Source organism: Carettochelys insculpta, chromosome 12 (assembly GCF_033958435.1).
Source record: "Carettochelys insculpta isolate YL-2023 chromosome 12, ASM3395843v1, whole genome shotgun sequence".
NCBI classification, from domain to species: domain Eukaryota; kingdom Metazoa; phylum Chordata; order Testudines; family Carettochelyidae; genus Carettochelys; species Carettochelys insculpta.
Window position 1 is genome coordinate 41,851,607 of NC_134148.1, and position 20,914 is coordinate 41,872,520.

At 45.6% G+C, this 20,914-nt stretch overlaps 1 protein-coding gene across 3 annotated transcripts in view; it reads left to right on the forward strand.

Moving 5' to 3' along the window:
- Positions 1 to 20,914, forward strand: part of SMAD3 (SMAD family member 3) — a 102,263-nt gene that overhangs the window by 76,050 nt on the left and 5,299 nt on the right. For 2 of the 3 annotated variants that reach the window (XM_075006558.1, XM_075006559.1), the window contains exons 6-8: positions 13,261 to 13,473; positions 14,814 to 14,951; positions 19,121 to 19,265. In XM_075006558.1, coding sequence (XP_074862659.1) covers positions 13,261 to 13,473; positions 14,814 to 14,951; positions 19,121 to 19,265 — 496 coding nt within the window. The remainder of the gene's footprint in view (positions 1 to 13,260; positions 13,474 to 14,813; positions 14,952 to 19,120; positions 19,266 to 20,914) is intronic. The other variant, XM_075006560.1, reaches the window with a different exon arrangement.

Here is a 20,914-nt window from a genome sequence, read left to right on the forward strand (position 1 = left end):
CTGATTTAAAAGGGCCCTGGGGCTGTGGACCACTAATGTGACAGCAGCAGTAGTTGGAATCCGATGCTCATTAAATCACTGCCAGAGTCCTACATGTCACAATCTGGGCAGGGCTGGGTGGGGAAGACTAGCCTAGCCCTGTCCCCTTCCACCCGAGGTCCTGCTCCTTCTGGTAGGCCCAGAGCCAAGCCCCTTCCTTCCCTACCTTGCCCAGGGCCCAGCAAAATCTGTGACCAGCCCTGAGTATATTTCTGAACTTGCATTATCTCTTCAGTGCATGTCTGGCTGTGTCCTTTATTTTCATGTGGCCTGACAGATGGGTCAAATCTAACAGTATTGCTGGGCTCACCCTATTTGAAATTGCTCTCACTGGCCATGCTCATTTAAACAAAACAAAACAAAACCCTTGCTGCTTCTTCGAGTGTCCCCGTGGGTGCTCCACATTAGGTGTCGGGCTTGCCCGGTGCCGCAGATCGGATCTTCCAAGCAGTTTCTGCCAGACCGCGCATGCGCCGGTGCGCACCACTCCCCCGCGCGCTCCTGGCCACATGCGCGATCCGGTCCCCGCCAGTTCCTCTTAACCGCCGTCGGCTGCAGACGGAATCCGACTAGGCTACAGCCAAGTTAGCGTATTCAATGGTTTTAACTGTTTTTCTTTAAAGTTTTCAAGTTCTTAGGCTACTGTTAAGTTAGCCAGTTGTTATTTTCAAAAAAAAAAAAAAAAGGAAACAACAAGCGGGACGGCATTCAGTCCAGTCCTAGTAACAAGCGGAGCACCGGAGGCCAGGAGCCTAGGGCCATTAGCCCTCCTGCTGCGGCAGGCTATCGGAGAGGGGGAAAACAGCACAGAGCAGGTGCTAAGTACCCCATTAACAACTGAAAGACTCACCAACAATGTCCTCTTCAGGATTCAAGAAATGTGAGTCCTGCCGAGAGGCAATGCCAGCGTCTGATGGGCACAGTCACTGCATAAAGTGCCTGGGGGAGTCCCATGTCACGCAGAAATGCTCCATCTGTGCAAAATTAACAGCCAGAGCAAGGAAGGACAGGGAGATGCGGCTTAAAATGCTGCTCTTCGACAAGGCCCTCCAGCCAGACGTGCCGGAGCGGCCGCAGCAGGAGGGACCCTCCGGGGCCCATAAAAGGAAAGCCGCCTCCCTCACCCCATCAGCGCAAAAACGGAGGAAAGTCTCCCCAGCCTGATCCCTGCCGGCAGCAACAGCAAGCGGGACGGGAGGAGCGCACAGCCCCCAGCCGCAGCAACAGCTGATCGGCGGCGGCAGAGAGAGCCACGTGGAGGCGGCTCAGCCTCCGATAATCAAACAGCCGCCCCGCACCGCAGGCAGGGCGGCGGCTAAACAAGCACCGGTACCAGCGGCACCGCAAGCAGCGGCACCGACCCCCGGGGAACCGGCGGTGCAGAGCGCGCAGGCACGCAGCCTGCAGGCACTGGAGGACACCGCCCGTGCGGCACCGCCCATGAGCGTGCCGAGTACGGCGCGGACGGGGCCGAGATCCCCTACACGTCAGGGGGTGGAGCTACCCCCTCAAGGGAGGGGGAAGGCTGCACACAAAACAAGGCACCGCAGCCCCTCTCCAGACAGGGCTGCAGAGTTGCTTTCTCTCAGCCCTCCGCTTATGCTGCAGACTCCAACCAGAAGGCAGGGGTCCCGCCTAGCCTACCCGGAGCCCCCATCTCCATTTTTACAACCAGCCTCGCCCTGGCTGGGACCACCTTCACCCTTCCTGGGGTTTGAGCCGCTGGAGTACTATCACAAATCGCTCTCTCCAGTGTCCCAGGTCTCTCGACGATCTCGCTCCCCCAGACGCAGAGAGTATGCACCAAGGGAGTGGTCCAGGTCACCTTCCCAAGAACAGTGCCCATGCTGCCATGGTCGCCCCTATCATGCGGGGCATAAACACCACCGGCAGTCTACCAGGGAAAGATCCCCACGGACGGTCCTGTATCCCCGAGGGCAATCGCGAATGGGGACAGAGACTCAAGTATCTCAGGGGGAGCTGGTTATGGAACCCTGAGATTTTCCCTTGAAAGCTTCCAGCGAGCGGATGTACCATCACCAACAGGAACTGGAAGGGTCCAGAGAGGCGTACTCTAGTGGTTCCTCGCTCTCCTCCCCGGAAGAGGCTATGGCCCCAGGGGACGTCCATCCTCCAGACGATCTCAAACAGTTTCAAGAGCTGTTTAAGAGGGTGGCCTTCACGCAAGGCATCCGGACAGCAGAGGTGCAAGAGAAACACCATAAGCTCCTCAAAAATCTGAGACCTCCGGCCTCCTCCAAAATAGCAATACCGCTTGATGAAGCAATCTTGGAGTCCGCCACTATGATATGGCAGACCCCTGCGACTATTCCGCCTGTCCACAAGAGAGCGGATAAGAAATACTTCATGCCGGCGAAGGGCATGGAGTTCCTGTTCAGCCACCCACAACCAAATTCCTTGGTGGTGGAGTCGTCGCAACGAAGATCAAAGACATCTCAATTCAAGACAGGGGGAACAGACAAAGATGCCAAGAAGCTAGAGCTGTTCAGCAGAAAGGTCTACTCCTCCTCCACTCTACTGTTGCGAATGGCAAATTACGCAGCGCATTTAGCGAACCATAATTTCGACAACTACACTAGGTTAACCTCCCTCATGGACTCGCTTCCAGAGGACAAGAAACCGGTGCTCAAGGCCATCGTGCAAGAAGGCTACGCGGCCTCGAGGACGGGAGTTCAGATCGCCCTGGATGTTGCGGACACAGCAGCACGCTCCACAGCTACGGCAGTGGTGATGCGAAGGGAGTCCTGGCTCCAGACTTCGGGTATACCGAGGGATCTGCAGGCAAAGATCGTCGATCTTCCCTTCGACTCGCAGAAGCTGTTTGCTGAATCAACTGACTCGGTCCTTCATTCCAGTAAAGATTCAAGAGCCACACTTAGGACCCTGGGGATTTACACCCCTCCATACAGAAAGAAAAAGTACTACCCTCAACAAAGACGGTACCAGTACCAGCAACAGCGTCCCCAGTACCACAGAGGTTACGAGCAAGGGCGACATCAACAGCACCAGCAGTACAGAACTCCCAGGCGACGTTCCCAACAGAGTCGTGCGTCCTCGGGGCAGGGCCAAAGGCCACAAGTTTGACACACAGATCCAGGGCTGCGCCGTCATTACCATCGCACAAGGTCATCCGAAGCGGTTATTCCACCATCGCCTCCGACCATTCTACGACCAGTGGCAAAGGATCACCACAGACAAATGGGTGCTGGAGATCATAGCCACGGGGTACGCCATCCCCTTCCAGTTGCTCCCACCGCCACGACCTCCACCCAGGCCCCACCTCCAGGAGGCCTCCCACGTAGCGAGGCTCAAGCAGGAGGTAGACCATCTCATGCTCATAGGGGCAGTGGAAAGAGTGCCGGAGCAACTGCAAGGGAAAGGGTTCTACTCGAGGTAGTTCCTCACGGAGAAAAAGACAGGAGGCTGGAGGCCCATCTTAGATCTTCGAGGCCTCAACCGGTACCTGCGCAAGCAACGCTTTCGGATGATCACAATCGCCTCCATCCTTACGGCACTGGATGATGGAGATTGGTTCGCAGCCCTCGACTTACAAGACGCGTATTTTCACATAACTATCCATCCAGCTCACCGACGATTCCTCCGGTTCATGGTAGGCAAAGAACATTTTCAATACAAGGTCCTACCGTTTGGCCTCTCCTCGGCCCCCAGAGTCTTGGCAGTGGTGTCAGCCTACCTGCACAGACAGGGGGTATTTATATTCCCGTATCTGGACGACTGCCTACTCAAAGGGGCCTCGAAGGAGGAGGTACTACGCATGATACGCGTCACAGCAGGCACGTTCTCTTCGCTCGGCCTGGTTATCAATCTGGCAAAATCAAAGGTAAACCCCACACAGGACATAGAGTTCATAGGGGCACGCATAAATTCTATTACGGCGAGAGTGTATCTACCAGAGACTCGCTTTCAGGCCATCGGCTCCCTCGTGCAGGTCATCACCTTCAGCCCTACGGTGCCGGTCCTGACGTGCTTACAGCTGCTGGGCCACATGGCAGCGGCGATGTTCGTAGTACAGAACGCCAGGTTACACATGCGCAGCATGCAGCACTGGCTGGCGAGCATATACAAACTGGCAGCACACACCGTTCACGGGGTGGTGTCGCCCACAGCAGAGGTGCGCAAATCCCTGCAATGGTGGGTAAACCCCAAGAACTTGCTAGCAGGGGTACCCTTCCACCAACCACAAATATCGGTTTTTCTTACTACAGATGCCTCCCTCATAGGGTGGGGAGCACACATGGGCGAAGAGGTGACTCAAGGGCTGTGGTCCTCCACAGTGCAGTCACTGTGGTCCTCCATGTGCAGTCACTGCACATAAATATACTGGAGCTCAGAGCAGTGTTCAACGCCTGCAGACACTTTCGAGACCATATACAAGGCAAAGTAGTCGGGATCAGTACAGACAATACCTCCACCATGTTTTATATAAATCGGCAAGGAGGAGCTCGGTCCCGTGCCTTATGTGTGGAAGCAGTCCGGTTATGGAACTGGTGCATCGCCAACAATATAATTTTAAAAGCCTCGTACTTACCAGACGTTCACAATGTGAAGGCAGACCAGCTGAGCAGGCGTTTTGCACTCACGCACGAGTGGCAGATCCGTCCCGATCTGCTACGACCGATTTTTCACGCGTGGGGTTTTCGCCAGATAGACCTGTTTTGCCACTCAACACAACAAGAAGTGCCCACGATTCTGCTCCAGGGCAGGACTGGGACGGGGGTCCCTGGGGGACGCATTCGCGATCTTGTGGAGGGGCCTCCTGCTTTACGCTTTTCCTCCCACTGTGCTGATCCACAAAGTCTTGCAGAAAGCCGGGAGGGAAGGAGCCTGAATGATCCTGATAGTCCCAACGTGGGATCGACAGCAATGGTTCCCCCTACTCCTGTGAATGTCGGACCGTCCACCGATGCCCCTTCCGGTGGCGCCGGATCTGCTCACGCAAGCCCAGGGGTCCATAGTGCATCCGCACCCCCAAGGCCTGCGACTACAAGCATGGTTAATCCATGGCTCAGCTCCCTAGAGATCACATGTACGGAGGAAGTGCAACAAGTCCTAGAAAGTAGCAGGAGGACTTCCACCAGGAAGACCTACAAGCAGAAATGGACTTGCTTCACGGCATGGTGTTCCACCAAACAGCTAGCCCCCTTTCCGTGCCTATACCTGTGATATTAGAATATTTACTGGACCTCAAGAGAGGAGGACTCTCACTATCCTCGTTAAAGGTCCACCTTGCCGCCATTTCGGCGTTCAGACACGAAGAGGAAGGGCACACGGTGTTCGCCCATCCCATGGTTACCAGGTTCCTCAAAGGGTTGGTAAACCTATACCCCCCTCGGAAACCGCTTCCACCTTCATGGAACTTGGACCTGGTGCTTAATGTGCTAACGGGACCACCGTTCGAGCCTTTGGCCACGGTTTCCGTCCGCCTCCTTACGATAAAGACGACCTTTCTTCTCGCAATCACGTCAGCTCGCAGGGTGAGCGAGCTTGCGGCAGTTATGGCAACGCAATCCTGCACTGTTTTTTCCAAGGAGGCGGTAACTATACAGCTGCATCCAGCCTTTGTTCCTAAAGTTTCTTCTGAGTTTCACATTAATTAACCTATTGTTTTACCCTCGTTTTATTCAAAGCCTCATAACTCTAACAAAGAGGCACGCCTACACCTCCTGGACGTGAGGAGGGCGCTAGCCTTCTATAAAGACAGGACCAAGTCCTTCCGGAAAACGGATAGACTCCTAGTCTCTCTCGCTCCCAAATCGAAAGGAGAAGGTCTCTCTTCGCAGAGAATCTCGAAGCACATCGTATCCTGCATAAAAATGTGCTACGAACTCAAAAAGACTCCTTTACTGGCCACGCCCAGGGATCATTCCACTAGGGTGGTGGCGGCATCAACAGCCTTTTTCAAGGGCGTTGCGCTAAAAGACATTTGCAGAGCGGCGACCTGGTCATCCTGTGACACCTTCGCCAAACATTACGCCCTTCACAGGGTATTCCAAGAGGATACCCGTCTCTCTGCAGCGGTCCTCTCGGGGACAAGCTGCACATAATCCGATTACCCACCTCCTATCTTGGGTTACTGCTGGGTAGTCACCTAATGTGGAGCACCCACGGGGACACTCGATGAAGAAAGAGAGGTTACTCACCGTAGTAACGGTGGTTCTTCGAGATGTGTCCCCGTGGGTGCTCCACTACCCGCCCATCCTCCCCGCTTCGGATCTCTGTTTAGTGTTTTGCAGGAGCATCCAAGGCGGTTGGTCAAGGAACTGGCGGGGACCGGATCGCGCATGTGGCCAGGAGCGCGCAGGGGAGCGGCGCGCATCGGCGCATGCGCGATCTGGCAGAAACTGCTTGGAAGATCCGATCTGCGGCGCCGGGCGAGCCCGACACCTAATGTGGAGCACCCACGGGGACACATCTCGAAGAACCACCGTTACTACGGTGAGTAGCCTCTCTATCCCTGTGTACTGCAGGATCCATTCTCCAGATGGTACTTAACCCAGTAGTTTCAGATCACTTTAAGTTATGGTTTAAGATGCTGCAGCCACAAATCTTGCATATGCTTACAGTCCTGGTATAGATTACCTTGATAGCGCACCCAGAATTTCAGTAGTGATGGAAGATTTACTGCCATCTGCATGCTGTTGGGTGATCAACCTAGAGTGAAGAATTGTTAATAATAGCAGAATAGATCAGAAGTTCTCAAACTGGGTCCATGAGCTCCATTCAGGTGGTTCACAAATAGTTTCCACTAAGGTGTGCGCCTGGGTGGCTGCGCACGAGGGAATAAAGAGCACATAAGTGTTGGCTTGCAGGCATGTCTTGCAAGCATGGCTCACATGTAAGCTGAGTTGGTGGCTTTTGGGGGGAAATAAAGGGCGGGTGGGGGAGGGCAGTGGGGTGGAAAGGGGGAGTCAGAGTGACTTGAAAGGCTGCAGCAGCCAGAGAAAGATGATTTACTCCAGCTCTAGAGCTGCAGTTGGTAGGGAGAGATGGACCTTCTTCCCAGCCTCAGCTCTGTGGCAGGAGAGAGACCCCTTACTGATATTAAAATGTGAATTGTGTGCTTTTTTTGTCGAGCAAAAAGAGAATTATGATTGAGGTCAGGGAGTTTATACTGTAAAAGGCCAGAATTGAGAGTGCATATTGTTATCTAGGAATTTGGTATATAGGGAATCCATTGTCCTCTTTCTCAGTGTTGGCTCTACAAGAGGCTTGACATTGGGCTAATCTGTACTTACCAGATCATCGATGTGCTCTGGTCAATCTTCCAGAGTTTGATTTTGCTGTGTGTGTTAAGATGCATCAAAATTGATTTCTCTGGGCTTGGCTGTTGATCTCTGTACTCCATGTTGTCATCTGGAGTAAGAGACATTGGTGTGAGCCTGCAGAGCCCTGGACTACACTAGGGCAGAAAGTCGATTCTGACACATCAATTCTAGCTATTCTAGTGGTGTAGCTAGACTTGTGTGTCTGAGATCGACATTGTTCCCTAGCGTAGAACTACCCTCAGACAGTCAGTGAAATAACCACATACCATATGGTCCGATCAGTTAATAATACAATCCTCATCTGGTTTTTGTGGTGAAACACTGATCTCCCCTGCAAAAAGAAGGGGTGGGTATTTCCAAGCCTTTCTGAAAATACTGTGGTTACATAACAGTAGTGCTAATGAAGAGAGAGTGCTGGAAGTCACTCGTTCTCTCTGTGCCTTACTTTAAGGATGAAGTTAGAGATGTGTCAGTCATAACTTGGGGGGAAAAAAGAAAAAAAAATAAAATACAGAACTTCTGGTAGAGATTGTCACATCTAAGAATCCAGTAGTGGTGTTGTTTTACAGAACAAGACTAATTAATCTAAATGTTAGGATCTGAAAGAATATCTCACCTGGGCAGTATAGGTCTTTTTATCCAGTATTTTTGTAATGTGATGTAATTCTTGAATATCGTTAGAGTTGGCTGAAATTTTCCACAGGAAACTGGTAATTTTGATAGGTTCTAAATTAATAGTCAGTATTTCAAAAATGATTTTTTTGAGTCTAGACTATTGTCTCATATCCATCTTTTGGAAACTAAAAAACTAAACATTCCATTTTCAATTTTTGGATTTTCAGGTGCTCATTTCCATTTTTCACTGGAAAATTAGTGAAATTATTAGAAATTGTGGCAATTTTGATTTTTTTAATACAGCTTTCAACTGAAAAACAGGAAAATATTGACTTTTTTACCTTGTCCCACCTTTAAGAAAATTTAAAAAAAACCTGAAAACATTAGTTTTTCAGAAGCTAAAGAAAACATAATTTTGAAATTAAACGAAAGCTTTTGTTTTGACTGCTTTCAGTATTTACTGTGGAAAAGTAAAATTTTGGACCCAAAGTTACAAATGGCCGTTTTTTCCCCACAAAAAATTTGAGTGAGGAAGAGTGATTCCAACAGTGTATTATAAGCATAACAAATGCTGCCTTTTCTGCTCACATGTTACAACTGCTGTTTCTTGCTTGATGCAAGAATATTCAGAAAGGAGTCACCAGACCCTTGCCATTTTTCTTTACAAAGTACTTCACTAAATTTTCATGAATGAGGTCTCAGCTAGGTCAATGAATTAATCTTGTTGTGCATCAGTGTTGGGAATAGCATGAAATGATTTGTTGTATTAGTTCACTGTACATTTTTGCTAGATTGATGTAAAGAAACCGCAGTAGTTCTCCTCTGCAGCTGAGCCAGTAGAAATATTGTTAGAGATCTAGTTCAGAGTTGAAGGGGGAATAAGTTGGATGGGTGTCATCCCAGTACCCGGGACATTTTCATGCCTCATGAGTCTACATGATAGGGACTCAGGACAGGAAAAAGCAAGCACTTGGTGCTTCGCAGTTGAGATGGATTGGCAGGTCTGTGTGGAAGACTGAAAAAGGATTTACCTCGTTTCCATGTATCTTTTTTTAACTGTTTGCATAATCTTTATTAGTGCTATCTGCCTCTAGCATTACTAGAAGTCCTTACATTACCACCAAACCCATAAAGATCATAATGATACATACAGACTACTTCTAACACAGGAGGTCATTCACTCTTTCCATGATGGCTTAAAACTTAAAATAAGTCATATACCATAATCATAGGGGAACCAGCATTATTAAACATTCAGCAGCATGTCTTAGAGACTAGTGCATATCCAACAAGATTGATGAGTGGTGAGTTTGCTGGTTTCTGCCTTTCCTCAAGTAGCAAATTAAGCCGGAAATGAAATTTCCCTGTATCCTTAAGCAGGGACCCATAGTCTCCTTGAGTCACATACCAGACGGAGGTGGTTGCTAGAGGATAGCACCACAAAACTATACAGTAAAGTCTCAGAGTGCGTGACTGTGCTCTTACGCGTCTGATCCCGATTCCTGTAGTAAACCCTATACCGTGATTTCCCCTGGCTCAAACCCCTCAGCTCTGCACGGCCCCAGCTCAGTCATCCCCCCAGCTCCGCTCACCACCCACGCATAGTTCCTGTTCATACCCCCCCAGCTCCGCTCACCACCTGCTCATAGGTCCTGTTCACCCCCCACTCCCATCTGTGGCTCTAGCTCACCATCCCCTCAGGCATGGCTCCGGCACAACCTCCCTGGCCCCAGTTCAAACCCCCTGCTGGCCCACAACCTTTGCGCAGCTCCGGCTCACTCCGCGCGCCCATGCCTGGCTCTGGCTTACCACCCCTCATGCATGGCTCCAGCTCACCCCCCGCTCCAGTTTAAACCACCCTCCCCGGCTCTGGTTCAAGCCACCCACCCCGCCATCTCACAACCTGTGCCTGGCTCTTGTTCAAGCTGCCCGCGGCCCCCACCCCCCCGTTTCATGTGGCTCTGGTTCAACCCCCCCTGCCAGCTCACCACCTGTGCACAGCTCTGGTTCCAGCTCAAGCCTCTGTCCCCCATGGCCCAGTTCACCATCTGAGCAGGTCTCCAGCTCACCACCTGCGCACAGCTCTGGCTCAACTCTACCCCTCACCCCCCTGCAGCCCTAACCCACCCCAGGCTTAGCCTCCGCCGCCTGTCACCCATGGCCGCAACCCACCACTAGGCTTAACCCTTCCCAGCTGCCCCCCACATTCCAGAACTTACCTTTCTGCAGATTCCCCGGCTGCAGAACATGTGTTCTGCTGGGGAAAAAACCAGACCCCTATTTAGGCAAAATCGGGGTTTACACGAGGGTACATGGAATGGAACCCTCATGTACTCTGAGACCTTACTGTATACAGTACCACAGGTTGTGATGCTTCTACAAACCTGGGACACCATCACTCTGTAAATACCACTTGCAGGGCTAAAAACCTTGTTTTGCAGTTATAAAATTAAGTTGGGCTCTTTTAGATATATTTGTTCCTGTCTCAGTTTTCTAAAGCAAATAACCCTGATTTAGTTTACCTTATTTAGCATTGCAGTTTGTGCTGCGTTTATCAGAATGGTTGCAGCATGCACAGGAAGGTGCCACAATCCAAAGCTTTAGTGAAAATTGTAGCAACATGATTGATGCACGGCAGTTAAATGTGTAACATAGCAGAAAGAGGCAGAGATGGAAAAGGAACAGCATGTGATATACTTATGTGTGGGTGAATGATAGATTTGTATGATGACATGTGAATGTGTGAGAGGAAATATTGCAAGATTTTTTTGCATTCATATGCCTCTTTAAGTTTGAAGACACCTAAGTTTTTTGCTTGCAAGAATGTTACAGAATTACTGCAAGTCAATAAATACTCCATTCTATGGAGTTATTTTCTTATGCTGTGAAGATTGCACTCTTGATTCTTTTGAGCCTCACTTTCCCTTTTGCAGGCAGGTTGTCACCACATAGGAAAGCAGACATGCCAGCCTTCACTTGGGATGTAGTTTTGCTTTAATTGATTCACTAATAGGAGCAGAGGTTACTCCTCATTCGAAGATAAGAATGGGCACCCATCCTTCCAGAATTCATGGATTTTTATGGGTTGTGCTGGGTCCAGGGGCTTTCAGAGAGAGGTCCTTTGCCTTCACGTTGCTGCTTGGATTCCTGGGGTGCTATGACTCTTGGACAGCCCATCTGATTGTCAGTTGCCCTGAGAAGACCTACCCCAAAAATGATGGAGATAAGTTATTACAGGCTATGTGCAGTAACTTGTGCTGGCTTTCCTCACATAGTTGGCGCATCAGGAAGAACTGTCAGATGTGGCCCCAGAGACTGATCCCCAAGGAGTTGCTTCTGTGGAAGTGGGGATGGAGGACAAGCAGAGTAGTAATAGTTATCTCTTGCTGTGTGCGTCTCATCAGTACAGCTCTATGAGCTTTACAAAAGAAGTCAGTATCCTCCCCATTTTTACTGCTGTGGAAAGTGAGGCACAGAGCAGGGGGTAGTCACTTGCCCCAGGTCACCTAGCAGGCCAGTGGCAGCCGTAGGACTAGAACTGTTGCTATTAGAGACAGCTCTAGGACTAGTCTGTTGCTATTAGAGACACCACTGAGTGATAGGATATATATAAAATGTTCAGGCAGGTAAGGGCACTGTTTATCAAGGAGTATAAAATATGGTTCAGTCCTGCCTGCAGTGTAGTCAGAATTTTGCCATTGATTTAAGCACAGGAGCAATTCCACAGGATGCTGGGGACGAGCTGGGCAGAGGGAGGGTTTGAGGTATGTGGCCAGCTATACTCACGTCTGTATCCTCCTTACTGAGGTATGAGAACACTTGTTGACATCATTGCCTTTCTAGCTGAGATAAATGCACTACGCTGCAGTAGCGTAAAGGCTGCGTTTTTGGGCATAGCTTAGTGTGGAGTTGAAGAGGGCACATCTGGAAAGCAGCTTCCCTTTCTCTAATTGGCTGAACTTTCCAGGACAAATGTTTGTTCTTAAAAGCTGAGATGCTGGCGACAGATGTTTACATAACACATGACACTGAACCTGTCTTCTTGGGCTGCTCCTCTTAGCAAGGGGGGGAGGTGGGGCCTGCCTTTGAGTGTCAGATCTGGCATCTAAATGTGTTGGGAGCGCTGAAGAAGTACCATAAAGGTGAACCGGGCGGGGGGGTATATAGTGCATTCTGTTGCTCCATCTTAAATCTTCTCCCCAACCAAGGAGCAGAATTTGTGTGTTTTGAAGAGATCTTCACCTGTTTAGAATGGAAATGATATTAAATGACTATCCACTGTCACTGGAATTGACTTGAGCAGATGAACTTCAGTTTCTTTACTTTTACAACAACAAGAAGTCCTGTGGCACCTTACAGACTAACAGATATTTTGGAGCATAAGCTTTCATGGGCAAAGACCTGCTCCATCAGATGCATGAGTGGGGGTGGGGTTCCAGAGGGGTATTTAAAGGGTGGGGTCCCAGTAAAAGGGAGGGCCACAGCTGACAAGGTCTATTGAGCAAGGTGGAAATGGCCCATTATCAGTAGTATGTATCAAAAGAGGAAAAAACAAGCCAGATCAGACAGGGGAATGTGTCCCCTTGTTAGAGTCTAATGGGCAGATATTAACAGCCAGGGCAGAGAAGCTGCTTTTGTAAGGGGACAGACACTTTTACAGTCACACTCTTCTTACACATTTAGTACTGTTCTCTTTACAGTGACTCAGTGAAGTAAGAAGGGGCAACTAATTTCACTTGAGAGCGCAGGCTGACTCAAACCACAACCACAGAACTAAAACCAAAGCCTTGTTATCCATTTAAGGAAAGCAGGTTTCCCTTTTACAGTTTTTCAGATAAAGGAATGATGAGAAATAAGAATTCCCAGTGACCTTGTCCTGTGTCTTGTATTTGGTGTGAATCAGGAGGGTCTCCACTGAAGATAGTGGAGCTAGACAGGTTTAAAATGAGGGTCATCTGCTCAGAAGCTGGACAGATGGACCCGTTGATTTTAGGTAAGGCTATTTTCTTTTTTTTTTTTTTTTTTTTTAAAGGCATAGTAGTTACCTGAAATTTAATGTTTCATAGTTTGAGTGTTCAGTTTTCTAAATCAGGTAAGTGGTAGTAGTGACTAATTGTGATTATTCTACAGGTCAGTGCTTTGGTGTTGATGTAATTTTCTTGCTATAGCCAATTAAAATCTGTAAAGTAATTAAAGTTTGATTTATTAAATAAACACAGGCAGTGGAGTTGAATAATATTCTGAAACGTTTCATTTACTTTGAAGGGCTTCTCTGACTTTTCCCATTTGCTTTGTGCAGATCTGCAGCCTGTTACCTACTGTGAGCCAGCTTTCTGGTGCTCTATATCCTATTATGAACTCAACCAGCGAGTAGGGGAAACATTTCATGCTTCACAGCCTTCTATGACCGTGGACGGCTTCACTGATCCTTCTAACTCTGAACGCTTCTGTCTTGGCTTATTATCTAATGTGAACAGAAATGCAGCTGTGGAGCTCACAAGACGACACATTGGTAATGCTGGCTTTCTTGTTGTAACCATCTCTTGAGTGGGATGGGAAGGTGTTTCAGAAGGTCATGTACAGAGTGCTGAAAATTAAACTAGCTACCTGTGTACTTAGTTAAGTATCTTCATTATTTTAACATATTAAAATTCCCTAATGTTAAAGTAAAACTATTGTTACAATGGTAAAATAAAAAGATGTTTTAGAATAAATTTATTATGCATAGTACACATTGAATTGCATCCCCTTGTAAGAAACATTTTTCTAAATTTTATGAGAGATCTTTTTTTTTTTTTTTTTTACTTTTCCCTGCATGTTCTCTCATGAATAGAAAGCAGTGGCTTGATGCAAATTCCTTGGCAATTAAAGGAAAGATTCCCCATTGATTCACTGGCCCCTATGTAGACTTTTATAAGATCATTTATCACCTATACACATTTTAAACCAGTATAATTGAATTTCCTCAAGTAGCGCTATTACTGATATACACCATGGAAAGCAAGGTCCTGACAGTGCTGAATATTAAACAGCAAGTTAGGGGCCAACTTTGTTCATTGTTAAACCTGGAGAAAGTTAGTGGAGATTTCCCAGTTTAGCAGTGGTGTAAGTGAGGGCAGTATTAGGACACTTGCGTGTGACTTAATTATACAAGTTTGTTTCCCTGCCTTCTGCTAGAAAAGCAAACCATGGCTCTTTTACTTAGCAGCTGTTTAATATTTTCATTATTAAAATGGTTCCGTATGTGAGAAATGTCAAGAATCTCAAGTTAATTCTTAAATTCAGCAGGTTCCATGTGCTTCAAGCAGTACTGAATGCAAGGTTTCACACGAGCAGAGTAAGAGCACAGCAGAAGTTTGTCAGAGTTATATAGACTGATACCTGAAACTTATGACTTTTCAACTCTGTTTGTATTTAATGTATTAATTTATGTTTCCCATGGAATTCATATATTAAGCATTTTATCAAAGGATATAGCAAATGTTATCTCATGCTAAATGTAATGATTGAGAAGCATTATGTAATTTTGTTATAAAGCAGTTTTAAATAGTTTCATACATCTGGAGGCCTGGAGAATGAGCTTCTGGCTTCATAAATGCTTTCCCATCTTGCTCACCTCCCTCAGTCTGAAGTCCTCACAGAAGTTTGTTGTTCCTAACATCCATTGAAAACAAAATTACTGTGTTTTCCGTCATCATTGACCTTGCTTGATTCCTGCCTTTTTGATTTAGAAGTAAACCAGATTTCTAAAAACTTTTCTTCCAAGAGTTTGAAGTTTTGAAGATAAATGCTTTTTTGCATGCTTTGTTGCAGACTTCTGGCTAAACTGAAACTCCGTCATGTGTTTTCTAGGCAGGGGAGTAAGGCTGTACTACATTGGAGGAGAGGTATTTGCTGAGTGCCTTAGTGACAGTGCCATTTTTGTCCAGTCTCCTAACTGTAACCAACGCTATGGTTGGCACCCTGCAACAGTTTGCAAGATTCCACCAGGTAACCTAGCATGGTTGTATTCACTCAGCTGTATGCAGTAACCTGCGTAACATTTACAGGTGAAGAATGGGAACTCTGCATACAGAAATTGGGGCATTCAACAAAGTGAATTGGATTTGATGAATACTAATTTTTACAGTAATCAAAAACTTATTTGTTGCCTTCTCCACAACTTCAGCAGTTTTCCTTGACAACATGAAGGAAAATGTTACTGTTACAAGTGTTTTTACTGTATCCCACTACTGTCCCAGTTCATAAAGGTAAATGTGTAAGTTAGTTAAAGCCTGTTACGCCCGCTGGCATGTAGGGCAGCAACAAAGGTCCTCCTCTTCTGTCTGTCTTTGACCATGTTGTAGTTCATTCTCTTCATGTCTGCAAAAAGGACCTTTTAATAAATTCTAATTTGTGTAAGTAAGAACACAAATTGGCTCCTAGGCTGAATGTGTAGAGCCCTGTACGGATTCAGAATTTATACCCATGGATGTGAATACGTGTATATATAAATGGGTATTTGCAGAACCACAGAGTTCTCTTGGCAACCACAGTGGTGAAAGGAGCAGAATATGGACCTGCTGCACCCAGGAGCCGGCACCCCACATCAGCAGCTCCTCTGGCATGACTGTACTGCCCCCATCCCCGACCTCTGTCTCTTCCATGCAGTAGTCTGCATCTTCTGTCCAAGAGCGAGCTGATGAGCCTTTTGCCCTGACTGAAGATGGTACAGCTGCACTAGAGGAGCTATTGGCTTGGGACACTATTTCCTGGGAGCAATAGCTCCATGTTCTTCTCCTTTCGCCACTGTGGTTCCGCAGAGAACATTCTGCTTGGGCAGATACAGATTTTATATTTTCATATATATAATATATCCCCAGATTTGCAGGTATATATAAATTTGTAGCTGTATAGGGCTTGATGGATGTGCTTTGCAAACTATTGCTGCTGTACAAATATAAATAAGAAATGCAATAGTGGTGGTACATGGTTTTTATAAACAGTTTGTTGAATGAATGAAAGAAAATGCTTTTAATTTAGAAGCATCCACGTTATTCTGTATTATTTTTCCACTTCTGTTTTATATTAAAACTTTTTAGTGTATTGATCTTGATTGTAGGGAAACCACACATGAAGCAACTTCACTGTCATGGTCTTACTACTTGTATCCAGCTAGAACATACAGAAATATTACGGGGGGGTTTAATAGATTTATTTAGAAAATAAAAACATTTAAAAAACTTGTCAGCTATCTGGGTAGGCTGCATTAGTTAAATCAAGGTGTGAGCATATTGAGTATCCTCTCTTAAAACAAAATTATGGCAAAAAGGATTTAGTAAATAAGTACTTGTAATAATCAGCTAGTCCACTTCTATGGTGGCTTTGTGCCCATCCATGGACTCAGTTTTCCTTCTCAAATGGTTCACCAGCAGCTGCCATGGCTTTTAGGTTGCTAAGATAACTTACCCTTCTGGCCAAATCACAAGAGTTCACTAGCTTCCAAAATTAATTGAAATCCATAAGAAACACTACCCAGTCTTCCGCCCAAGCTTGTGTCTGGCACAGACCTTCCTGTGAAGGTCTGTGTTTCTGCACCATAGCCTTTAGCTCTCCTCTTGATCTCAGCATCCAGCCTTTTCAGAATGTCAGACAGTGCCTTCTTCCCTTTTTTCACAAGGGTGCCTATGTTCTAGCCTCAGAGACTGGCAGCATAGCGGTAACCCATCCGCACACCTGCTATGGGTTTCCAGTCCATGAACCCTAAACACTTGGGCAATCTGTCCATAATGCAGACTGCCCTATCTTTATTTACAGGGCCTCTTCCTGCGTGTTTTCCCTGGATTCCTCACGGGCCTTTTCCTGATTCTTTTCTTGCTCTTTAATGGTGCATCCCCCACCCAAAGGCCTGCTCTCCTTGAGGCTTCTCCTCTTACCAAACATAAACTTCCATAAATCTCTCAGGAAGATTTGTTCTAGCATGACCTGTTCCTTGATTTTTCTCAAGGGAACTCTTAGACTCAGCCCATGGGTAGCCAGATCTATAGTCTTCTGACCCTTACGTGTGGATATGCTCCCAACAAAAATGGTTTGATCCCCAAACAGATGACCAGTCAGGCTCACAAAGCATGCTAAGATGTTTTTCTTAAACACTTACATTTCATCTTGTTACTTTTTATCTTGTCACGTTTCATTCTTGAATAGTAACAGAGAAGTAGCCCTGTTAGTCTGTACTCCAACAAAACAAAGCAGCAGAAGTGTAGTACTTTAAAGACTAACAAAATGATTTATTCAGTGATGAGCTTTCATGGGACAGACCCACTTCCTCCTCTCTGTTACTATTCTTCAGATCAATTTCATTTTCAATACAGACTGACATTTATAATTACAGAGGACCAAAAAGAAAAAAAAATAGCAATAAAAACTGACAGATCAAATAGGATTGAAGGAAGGAGGTGAGAGGTGGGGAGATATTAATTGCCCTGCTTGAGATAATTACAAGCATCAAAGGAGGAGAAGCAGTCTTTGTAATGTGTGAGGTAGTTGATGTTTCTGTTCATACCATGTGTTAATGTGTCGAATTTGAATATGTACTCTACCTCACAAATCTCTCGCTCTAATCTGTTGTTAAATTCTCTGTGTTGCAGGACACAAATTCTCATGTCTTTAACAGAATGGCCCACTCCATTGAAGTGTGGACTGACTCGGTTATGTGTATTGAGTTTCTTGATGTCTGCTCTGTGTCCATTTATTCTTTGGTGAAGGCTTTGCCCAGTCTGTCCCATGTACATAGTGTCAGTGCGTTGTTGGCACATAATTGCATATATCATGTTGCTGGAAGTGCACGAGAATGTGCCTTTGATCTTGTAACTAACATGGTTAGGTGCAGTGATGGTATCTGCAGAATAAATGTGTGGGCAAAGTTGGCAGTGGGGTTTGCTGAAAGGAAAAGTTCGAGGATTTGCATTACTGTGGTGTAACCTGTGATTCCTACTGAGAATCTTTCTCAGGTTAGGAGATTGTCTATAGGAAAGGACAGGCCTGTCACCTAGAGCCTTCTGGAGTGTAGCTTCCAGATCCAGAATAGGTTATAGATTTTTAATGATGCATTGCAGAGGTTTGAGTTGAGGGCTGTAGGTGATGACAAGTGATGTTCTGTTGTTGATCTTCTTGTGCCTATCTTGAAATAGCTGGTTTCTGGGTATTCTTCTGGCCCTGTCAATTTATTTTTTTTCTTCTCCTGGTGGGTGATTCAGTTTTATAAATGCTTGGTAGAGGTCCTGTAGTTTTTGGTCTCTGTCAGTAGGATCAGAGCAGATGCAATTGTATTTCATTTTTGTTCATTTCACTCTGTTACTCTTCAGATGAATGCTAGTTATCTGCCAGGTTTCTAAGTTCGGCAATTTTTAAGGTTTCTGGGTTTAAAAAAAAAAAAAGGCAGTAAATTTTTATATTGGAAAAGTTCGTTTTTTTTCAACTCTACAGAACTCAAAACCAGCTGAATGGATTCTTTAGCTTTCATCTTGGACCAAGCATAGAAAATTTAATTGGAAAGGGTAAATCTACAGAATGGTATGAATAAGTTAAAATAGGGTTATAACTGAAACAGATCTGCATTCTTCGCTCTAGTACGTGCTATCAAACTATATAGTATAGTCCTGACATCTGACTTTCGACAGCAAGATCTGTTTTGGCACCTGGTTCTATCATTTTTTGGGTTTGTTTTGTTTCTAGTGCATATTTTTCTAGTAATTCCTTAATTACTCTTCAGCTAAATTAACAAATATTAAGGTTTGATGCTGTAATTGAGGTTTGCATTGTAATGAAGAGGATGTGAATTTGCTGAGTGTAGTGCATCTTATTTATCCTTCAGATGTAGAAGTGCTGTGTGGTGTTACTGTTTTATTCAACAAAAAATAGCTTCAGTAGCAATAGAGTTCAGCATTGTGTCCCACAACATGGTGTTTCCTTGCTTTTTTAGGGTTTGAATTTTGGGGATGTTGCATTTTATAACTCAATTTAATTTAGAAAGTTGTTACTTATGCAAACTGTCCATAATGTGATATTGCTTGGGGGGTGGAGAGAATATAGTTACGTGGTTTCCTTCCTTAGGCAGAAAGAAGTGGGATTTCTTAATTTAGTTACACTAATGCCATGTTGTCATGTTCTTTCCCTGACAGGGTGTAACTTGAAGATTTTTAACAACCAGGAATTTGCAGCCCTCTTGGCTCAGTCTGTGAATCAGGGTTTTGAGGCTGTGTATCAGCTGACCAGAATGTGCACAATCCGAATGAGCTTTGTCAAGGGCTGGGGAGCTGAATACAGGTCAGATCTTTTGTTTCCAACTTTCAATAGACTGCACATTTGCTTATCACCAATCATGCATACTTCAGTACTTGATTTTGAGAGTCAGAGTGCTCAATGAGGCTTTTAAAATGGGAAACTGATCCAGTTGTAGTTCGTAGAATCATAGTTCTACTATAGAAGATGGTAATACATTTTTAGAGAGAGGTTTTTCAAATGTTTTAAATATTTTCCGTATCTGGAGAAGTGAGAGGAAAAAGCTGATCAACCCAATACAATATAAACTGCATCATTCCTCACTGGGTATATATGCATCTGGTTAAGCATTGTACAGTACAGGATCTTTAAATGGAGCTTAACTGTAGGTGAATCCAGATGGACATCGTAAGAAAAAGTATAAGCTGTTTCTTGAAGTTAGATTCAAATGTGATGCCTGGAGTTTCTAATGGGCAGAATCTTTGTGCACATTTATGAGTAGATTGGGTTTAGCCTTGACATTTCTTTTATCAGATGCTTGAGAGATTGAATTGAAAGCAGATGGTCTTGGAAATTTAGATCTTAGGATTTTGGCTAGGGTTGTTGAAAAATTCTGGTGAAATTGAATTCTTTCCCCATTCTCAGTGCCAGCCTCATGGTGGTAGCTGTTTAAATCTCCTTGTAATTACTGACCTGATTTGTCATCCTTTCCGTAGCTAAAGGAGCACTGAGGGGACAAATTAATAATGACAACTGTGTAATTAGGACCTATGGTGTGATAGTTCCCAATACTGCAGGACAGTATAAATACCACAGGTAAATAAACAACTATTCCAGATTTCACGCTGCTATACTGAGTAGTATTGCCTTTATCACGCAAATAGAGCTTATACATGCTTCGTATGTCACAAAGGTTGGAAAGGCTTTATTTGGTAATGCCAAATGGAAGAAACTAAATTGGTCAGAAAATAAAGGTTGTTTTGAGACAGAACAACATACAAAGGACTAAAACAAGATTTGCTTTTAAAAATAATTATTTGATGGTGTCTCTTTAAATCTACAGTCTTAATTACAGGTTATGTGATGCTTGCTGTTTCTGGATATACTTGCAGACATGTCTGACTTTTCTTCTTTACATTCTCCTGCATCAGAGGGGGTTTGGGTGGATGATGCTATAGTATCAGCTGTAGCCCAGGCCTCTCACCACACTCTCACTTCCTTCATCTCTCCAGATATTTGGAATCCATTTTGTTTTGAAATCTACTGCACCCAGGCCAGACCATTTCAGCTGTGGCTCCTGGCCATGGTCTTTAATGAAATCCAGATGAGCGTGACTTACGGGAAGTAAGCTCTCTCATTGGAGTACTCTAGTCAGTGAAACTCTACGCTCCCATTTACTGTAGTGAAGCCCAACATTTGCTTCCGTGCCACAAGAAATTACATCTAATTGTCTGTGTCATAGTGCAGTTATTTGTTGAACTGATTCATATGAAAAGCTCATTCAAAGCTGCATCCACCACATTGTTTCAGCCATCTATGCTTTAGCTGCTAAAGCAGTTGAGCAATCTGTTGGCAGGGTGTTTGAGTTCTTTTGTGTTCCAGTGATCGGGGGGACTGTTTTATAAGAAGTTCATGACACGCTGTCTCTCCTCTGACAGCAGAGCCTAAAGCAAGTAAGCCAAAAAGGAACAGAA